This window comes from Propithecus coquereli, unplaced genomic scaffold (assembly GCF_000956105.1).
Source record: "Propithecus coquereli isolate 6110/MARCELLA unplaced genomic scaffold, Pcoq_1.0 Scaffold44, whole genome shotgun sequence".
Taxonomy (NCBI): Eukaryota; Metazoa; Chordata; class Mammalia; order Primates; family Indriidae; genus Propithecus; species Propithecus coquereli.
Window position 1 is genome coordinate 4,629,452 of NW_012150174.1, and position 8,583 is coordinate 4,638,034.

Genomic DNA, 8,583 nt, shown 5'->3' on the forward strand with positions numbered 1-8,583 from the left:
TGTAAACAATTGAGGGATATGGATAAACAGGAACTTCTTATACCAGTCTTGCAAATTTTCATTAAATTTTATTTGATATCAAAATTAAAAGTGATGTAAAAATAGTAAACACTCAATAAATGTTCGTTGAATGAATGAGTGAGCCCATATCCCACCATGACCCTCCCCTGTTTAAAATACTACAGTGCTTGCCCATAAAGATGATAAAAATCCAAACACCATAGTACAGAAATCCTATGACACCCATATAGCTCTTTGTAATGTCTTCCCTCTCTCCCTGTCTCTACCGACCACCCATTCCACAGGCTCCAGCCATGTTAACTGCTTGAAATCCCCCAAGCTTACAGATGAGGCCACACTTCTGTGCCTTAGCACACACTGGTCTCTGCCTAGAAGGTCCTCCTATCTTCCTGGCAACTTCTTGTTATCTTTCAAGATCCAGACCATGTACTGCACTTCTGGGAAGGCCTCTCTGCTTGCCCCAGCTGGAGATGACACTTCCTCGCTGAAGCACCTCCAGTACCTGCTTTGATTGTGCCCCACAGACAGGCCTTTGATTGTTTACAAGTCCATCTTGCCACATGGTCTGACTGCTGCTTGAGGACTGGGATATTCCTTACTCACCTTTGTCCCTAGGGCCTTGCGCAGGCCCTGGAACAGCAAAGGATCTCGATTAATATTGAGGAATGAATAAATGATCAGTATTGACTGAACTCTTTGGATCTTCCAAGAGAACCCCTGACTTGAGTCTCTTTCATTATCCTCAAAAAATGCAGAGAAGGGAGGGAAATGAGTTCTTTCCTCATTTTATGCACAGGGAAAGAGAAGCCCAGAGAGGGTAAGTGACAAAACCAAGATAACACAGTGTGGCCAAGGATAAACCAGAGCTGGAATCCGTATCTCGTTACAATCAGCCCAGTGTTCTTTGACAGAAGGTGTGTGGCACAGGAAGGAAGGAGATTGTCTTTTATGTTTTGCTGATTCTGTGCCAGACACTGCACTTAAAATAAATTTTCTAGTTCTAGCATCACCATTGCATTATGAGGAACCCCATTTTACAGATGAGGAAACTGAGGCATATCTATCTGGCTGCAAAGCCGGTGTTCTCTTCTACGCACATCGCCAGTAGGTACCGCCTGCCTCTGACCCTCCAGCAGAAGTGACAGGGCCTGAGTCGATTGTTCTGTCCCTCAACAGTGTCTTTTAAACCAACACCACACACAGGCCCACAATGCAGCTCACACCCTCCAACCACAGGCCACATTTCACATGGTTTCCAAACCCAGGATATTTGGTTTGTAAGAAAAAACCTCCATTTCCCCAGCAGAAAGTGAACACTATACACAATTACCCAGCCAAATTGCTGACTCCTACAGATGCTGTCTCACACCGAATAGGATCTGTTCTGCCCAGAAACGTCCTCAAAGGATCCAGGACTCCTCCAGAGGTTGGCACTGAGAAGACCCTGGAGCTGGGGGAGGGGAGGCTGGGCTGGCTGCTGGATTGTAGAGTCTGGGTGGAGGTTTGGTTTCCAGGATGGAAATTGCTCCAGGGGAGAAGTGAAGCACAGAAGTCTTGCGCTGCCCACCCTTTAGCCCCTTCCCCAGTTTGTCCAAAGGGGTGGTTTTCCTGCTTTCAAGGCCTTTCACATAAGGGAATTCCCAGTGTCCCTGAGTGGCCAATGGACATTCACTACACACTTCGGAGCCAGACAGACCCAGGAAGAAATCATTGCTAGCTCTGACCTTGGGATAGTCATTTAATCTTGCTGAGCTTCAGTCTCCTTATTTTAAAAATAGTAGAACCTATTTCATAGGGTTGTTACAGAGGTTTCATGAAACAGAAGATGCAAAGAGCCTAAAACAAAGGCTGGCCTTTAGTAGACGCTAAATAAATATGAGTAGCCATGAGCCACCCTGCCCACACAGAAGTTGTAACCAGCTCACAGGAAGCTCTCTTGAGGATTGCAACCTGTTTTCAGTTGGTTGAGCTTAAAGTCCAGGGAACAACCAGAGTCTAAATAGTATCAAAAAGAACCCCAACCACTCCAGAAGAGAGTGAGACAGAAAAGAACAAACCCCGCGCAAAGACCAAACAAACAAAACATGAACCACCAACAGACAACACACCACACACGCGGACAAACCAGGTCACCAAAGAAAGCCGGAAGGACGAGAACAGAACGCAGGCAACAGCCACCAAGGTCACGAGCTAACACACACAAACAACCAGGAACCCAAAACAAGACCAAAAAACCCCACATCAAACCCCTCCTAACAAATACACAAAGCAAAGCACACACCACAAGTGATCCCTTTTCCAAATATTAATGGCCTTGGGCAGGGTAAAATAATCGGTCTCAGAACAAATTAGAAGTTTCACTGACTTTGCAATGTGGCTAGAGTCCTGCCCTGCATTTAGATGAGGTGCATCTCTGCAGGTGAGAGGTAACAAATGACTCCCTGACTACTTAGCAGACTTGAGACACATTATGGGGAAGGAGATAAGGCTGAACATTGGTTTATGGCCTCACATACCCAGGGGAGGGGACAGGAAAGCCCCTCATGTGCCCCTCTACACTCCTAAGTCCCAGCTCCTCACCCGAAGCTCCAAATCCATGAGGGCCATCCCTGACCAGAGATGTTGTGGTCCATGCTGGGGAAGTCAGGGCTCAAATCCAAGAGACACAGACCTCCCAGCAGAGCCGTGGGCTAGGCAGGGGTCACATGAGGAAGGGGTGGCCACAGTTCCAGGGCCAGGCCTAGGGCGAGGGTCAGACTCCTTCAGGCACCCAGACACTTGAGCTTTTGAGACAGGGAGGAGCTGGCAGCTGAAGCGCACTTAGAGCAGGGAATATTTATCAAAGGCCCAATTCATTCTCAACAATCCCCATTGTCTGAGCCAGCACAGAGATGGGCATTATCTCCCAAAGTCACTAGGAAGAAAAATCCTAAGACATGGTCACAAATCAGAGTCCAAAGATACAGAAGCCAAAATTGAAACATACAGTTTGAAAACCAGATGAAATATTTGAAATTGAGGATGTCTCAGAAAAATCCACACGCTCCCTGATGGTTCCCATCATCAGAGACCAACAAAGTGCTTAACTACTGACTGTTCATTTATTTATTCTAATCTCCTTCTACAAAGGATGTGGCAGTTTACAGTTAAAGATATATATTCTATAAAGTTGTTAAATCAGAAATTAAAATTCAAAGTCACAGTTTCAACTAACATAGTTACTATTAATAGACTTAATAGAATGGAGCAATATGATGGACTAAGAGCTTCCCAGCAGCCAGAGTGAGAAGAGAAATACAACAGGAAAATACTTTCTTCCTCCACCACCTTCATTCCACAGGAAATCTTCTGGACTGATCACAACCTGCCTTTATTTAACTAACCCTTAGAGTCAAGTGTAGGATTAGGCCAAAGAGAAGAAATATCCTAGCACCTCCCTCAGAAAATGGTTGAACTTGACTTCCTCCCCTGTATATTAGAGAAGTTGGGGGTCGAGAACTTAGGCACCCCTTAGGCCAAACCATAAACACTAAGAAAGGAGAAAGTCAGCACCATCTTTCTATTAATAACTTCCCAGCTGAAGGAGCACATTTAGTTTTAGCACCTCACCAAAGCCTGTCTAGAAGAGAACAGCCAGAGGGGGTAGGTCTAGATGCTAATAATAATAATAATAATAATAACCAGCTGACATTTTGGGGCACCTGCTCTTCTAATCACTGTTTAGGGTGTCCCCAGTGGTCCCTAGAGGAAGAAGGTCATGGAGAAGAAGAAAGAGATCATCGCTGGAAGAAAGGAGCAAAGGCTATCCCTCCACCAGCCTGCAGATGGGAGACTCAAAGTAGGGTAGATTGAAACCAAAGAGAAGAAAAAATCAGCCCAGCTCAACTCCCTGTCCTCCTGGTTGCCCTGGTCCCTACCCCAGAGGGCTCACTGCTTTTCTGCAGCAGGGGGAATCCAGATTACGCCTGGAGCAGGTTACAGGTGCCGAGCTCCTCCTCGAACCCCAACCTAGCCCTGCTTGCCTTTCAAGACTGGCCTTTTCACCACTAAAAGGGCAAATGCTGCTTTTAAGTCCCAAACCTTGAGGTCCAAGGGTGCTCTCTGGCTGAGCCCCATGGGCAGCCTCAGTTTCAGATTAAAATGGACACCTCCGAGGCACCATATCACCATCTGCTCTGACCATCTCCAGCCAAAGTCCCTGACTTAAGATACTCCCCCAATGAAGCCAGTTTCTTGGACCCACTGTCAGAGGTACCACATGTAGGATAAAGGGAGTTCAAAAAGAGGCCTACAGGGTGAGGATGGGGCCAAGCCAGGGGTGTATGTTTGCGCACATGCATTTTATAATGTAGGTGCATGTTGCATACATGTTGTTGTCCATGGGCGTACACACTGAAGTTGCGTGTGTGTTTGCCTGGATGTCCTGCGAGGAAGTGTGTGCAAGACTGGCGTGTGTGGGCAGGAATGTGTGTACATGTGTGCATGTGAGCATGTGGGGGTGCGTGCACCATGTTTGTGGGTGGACATGCCTGTGGTCGGCTCATCAACCCCTTGTCCTCCTGCCTCTTCTCCTGGCATGAAGGTGGGGTCCCCCGAGCTGTCCCTCTGCCCTGGCCCAGCCAGGCAGCGTCAGCCAGAGCCCCATTCACTCCAGCGGTGGGTGAGAGTTCTAAGTGCCTGTCCCGCTCAAAGCCTTGAGAAACCAAAGCTGCATGACCCACAGAGAAGACACCTCAGATGGGGACAACTCAGGTCACCCTAGAAAGTCTGAATTCCGATAACAGTGCTCATGCCCCAGCTTCTGAGTTCACTGGCTCGCTCTCACACACATCCATTCATCCACACGTGGACCAGCTCAGCCCACGTGGAGGCCTTCCTACCACATACACAAATGATCTTCTACAGTACAGACACGGTTCCTCCGGGGCGGCAGGTGCCACACAGACACACAGCCACCTGTGGGCACACTGATACACTCATTCGGCCACACTCACACCCTGGGGCACGTGCTAGAAAAGTCCGCAGGCTGACATCCCTTCCACTGGCATGCGCCCCCGCGCACAAGCGTTCGTGCTGGCATACTTACACGCACTATCCAAGTAGGCACAGACCTGCTCCGTCCCCAACTAGGCTGGCAGATCCAGCTCCAGTCCCTAAATCCCGCCAGGGGAGCTGTCTACTTACTCTGAGCGTGTAGAGAGCCGGTGCCTGCGAGCGGCCAGTGGTGGCAGGGCGCAGCTGGAGCTCCCGAGGCCTCGCGCAAAGTGGCCGCTGGGCCGGCCCAGCCCGAGGGGCCGCCCGCTGCCCCCCTCCCCCGCCCTGCTCTGCCCCCGCCCGCCCTCTCCGCGGCTGCAGACTCCCAAGGACCTTCCACCACAGCGCGCTCCCTGCCAAGCCTCTGTCCCGCGACAGGCACTGCTGCCTGCGAGTCTCAGCTGGGCGGCGAGGGCTATTTCGGTGGCCTTGGCAGTGGAACCATCGTGCGCTCCCTCATTCGCGGGAGCGCTGGAATGGGGACGCGGTCAGGCCTAATTAGAGACCCGGCTCACCACTCGGTCTGCGGGAGTCACGCCGGGTGATCACCCGGGAGCTGCAGAGGGGCGGGGGCGCCCACATGTGCCCCGAATGCCAACATCTGCAGAGGGGAAGGGAATGTGCCGGGATCCTTTCCCTTGGAGCTGAAACAAAACAAGGAGGGATTTGGGTGCAGTTCACACGCTCTGTGGAAGAGCCGCCTAACTTTGAGCAGCCCCCAAATGCCTGGAATGCGACTTGGTTTATTCACCACAGGTGCTTCCCTTTGGAATCTATGTCACCCACAGCTAAGCCACCTTCCACATCCGGGACCTGCCAGAAATGATTGGGGTTGTTGCAGGGACTCCTTCTAACTTGAGCACAACAGACACCCCCTCCCCACACTCTGTCAAGTGGCTAAGTCTAGAGAAGAAGGCTGATTCCTACTCAAAGCTCAGGAATGTCGCATTCTTGAACTGGAGGGAAGCTTCCAGGTCGTTTCACACAACTTCCTCCACCCTGCCACGAATCCTCCAGAGCTGGGGGACCTCAACTTATTCTTGGGGCTCACCAAGAAAAGCGGCCCCTGGCTTCCCCTGGGCCCTGTTCCAAAGCTTGAACCCTCTCAGTAGCAGGAAGTTCTCCCTGGCATCTAACTTACGTCTCTCAAGTGCAAACTATGTCAATTTACTCACAATATGTGTTCAGGGAGAGAGAGAGATCAACTCCATCTCCATGATACAATGACCAATCCAGGGGGCCACCTCAGCCTTCTCTTCCTTGATAATCCCTAATAATCCCTATTCCTTTTTTCAGGCTCTGGCTAAAACTGACTATTGCTCCCTAGCCCCTGACATTAACTCTCCTGCCTCAGCTCTGGGGGCCCAGAGCTCTGTAGGTGGCCAAGTCATTCCCCTCAGACAAGTTAGCTTTGACTCCAGCCTCCATCCATCTGGAACAGTCTGATTCTACTCCCCAGTTCCTTGAGAGGGGCTTCAGTTCCTGTTTCAAAAGATCTGTCTTAGAGCCTGGGGACAGGGCTGGGTGCTTCCAGCCAGCCACCTGGCTGAGCATTAACACAGGAGCCACAGCCTTCCTCAAATGGGCAGAGTTTGCAGAATCCTCTCTCTGAGTCTGTTTCTGGTAGGTCAGGTGATATGATAAAAATTGCCTGGACTTTGTCCTCAAAGAGACCTGGCTTTGCATCCTGCCTCTACTACTGTCTAGCTGTGTGTTCTTGGACAAATCACTTAAACTCTCTGTGCTTCAGTTTTCTGGTACGGGAATCATAATAATCTCTGTCTAGCTCATAAGGTTGTTGGAAATATGAAATGAGGTCAGGGATGTAAAAGTACCTGGAAAACTAAGATATTTTTTAATATGCTAGAAATGGAATGAAGCTTAGATCATAAACAGCATCAATGTTAACAAAAAACCTCAGAGGTGTTTTATTTCCAAACTCTGTGCCTGGGTTTCAGGGCAAGAGAGGAACAGACTTGGTTTGCTAGACATTCCCTTGAGGTATTTGGCACGAACACCTCCCACCCTGCATTCCCCATCATACACACACACACACACACACACACACACACTCACACACACACATCCACCTTCCCGGATACATACAACGCAGCATAGCCTCCTGGACTCCTGGACTCCCCATGAGCCCCAGCCGCCTGGACCCTCGCCAGCCGCCTCTCCATTCCCGGGGGGCCGCCTCATGGCTCCACTCTTGGCTGCAGGAACTCCAGGTCTCCTTACAGAGGCCCCTGTGAGCAGCTTCTCTCTCCCTGCCCATCCTTCTGGGCCATGGCCCTGGGAAAACCCGTGACTCAAGACAAAGCCGGCAGAGGCCTTCTCCAAGGCAGTTCAGGACCGAGGCTGCCCAAGGAGCTCAGGGTTGAAGCTTCCTTTCCCCTCAGCCCCCTCCCGTCTGCCTGTCTGGCTTCCCAGTGCTGTCCTGCTTAATTCTTAATGGAAATTCCATCCCCGGCGCCGGCCCTAGCTGGCTCAGGGAGTCCAGGCTTGGGCCAACAGCAAACTCCACCCGGAGAGAAGGGGCCTGCCTGGCCATGTAAACACATTTACACACACATACACATGTGTACATACTCACACAAGCAGAAAGACATGCTCAGAGACATTCACAAACTCAGATATTCTCCCCTAAACACATCCATAACACTGAAAGATAAGCAGCATTCTAATCCTATCATTTATTGCATGGTACTAAGTACTTTAAAAGCATCAACTACTCTAATCCTCATAACAGCACTAGGTTCTGGTTTTATCCACATTTTACAAACGAAGAGACGAGGCACAGGAATGTTAAGCAACTTGCATGAGGCATCTGGCAATAGTGACCTAACACATGAGCACCAGGACCTGTGCTAAGAGGCTTATGTGCATTGTTTCATTTTGCCACCGTGGTAACTGTTTGTAGAAGTTACTATTTCCATAATACAGACAGGGAAAATTGAGGTCAGGTGGTTTCGATCCCCTGTCTGTGGCCTTACAGCTGGTAAGATGAAGGTAGACTCTACACAGATATGTGTGGGAACCCTTCTAGATGCTCACAAAGCCACACAGGTGCAGGCACACATGTGCACACTCAGAGGCACATCCCAAAATAGCTCATGCCACCCAAACCAAAGTAGGAGCTCAGGAGTGGCCCACAGCTGTGTCAGGCAAAGGTCCCCTCCAGCCTGATCATGCTCTTCTCCCCTCCCAAATGGCCTATCCCAGATCCACCAACTTCACACATCATTCAGGAAGGACAAATTCAGCCCTACATGGAGGAACAACTTCAGGTTTACACTCCAGTCAGCCAGGTCTGTAGTCAGCCCCCAGCCTCAGCTCCAAATCCAGTGTCCCTAGCACACCGTCCATGGTCACTCTTCTGAAGGGATCATGACCCCTGTGTAGGGAGCAAGTCAGCGACTCTGGGAACTGCCCAGGGGCTGACCAATGAGGGCTCCCAGCCTCCACTGCCTGGGCCCTGCCTTCCAGGGCAAGATGAGGCTGAACAGGGCCCATGGGCAAGGCCCT

At 50.3% G+C, this 8,583-nt stretch overlaps 1 protein-coding gene across 1 annotated transcript in view; it reads right to left on the minus strand.

Moving 5' to 3' along the window:
• The window catches only part of INSC (inscuteable homolog (Drosophila)), a 135,711-nt gene extending 128,454 nt beyond the window's left edge, over positions 1 to 7,257 (minus strand). Inside the window, exon 1 of the mRNA XM_012654258.1 lies at positions 7,162 to 7,257. Within this exon, the coding sequence (XP_012509712.1) occupies positions 7,162 to 7,257 (96 nt within the window). The remainder of the gene's footprint in view (positions 1 to 7,161) is intronic.
• Positions 7,258 to 8,583: the final 1,326 nt, after the last annotated feature.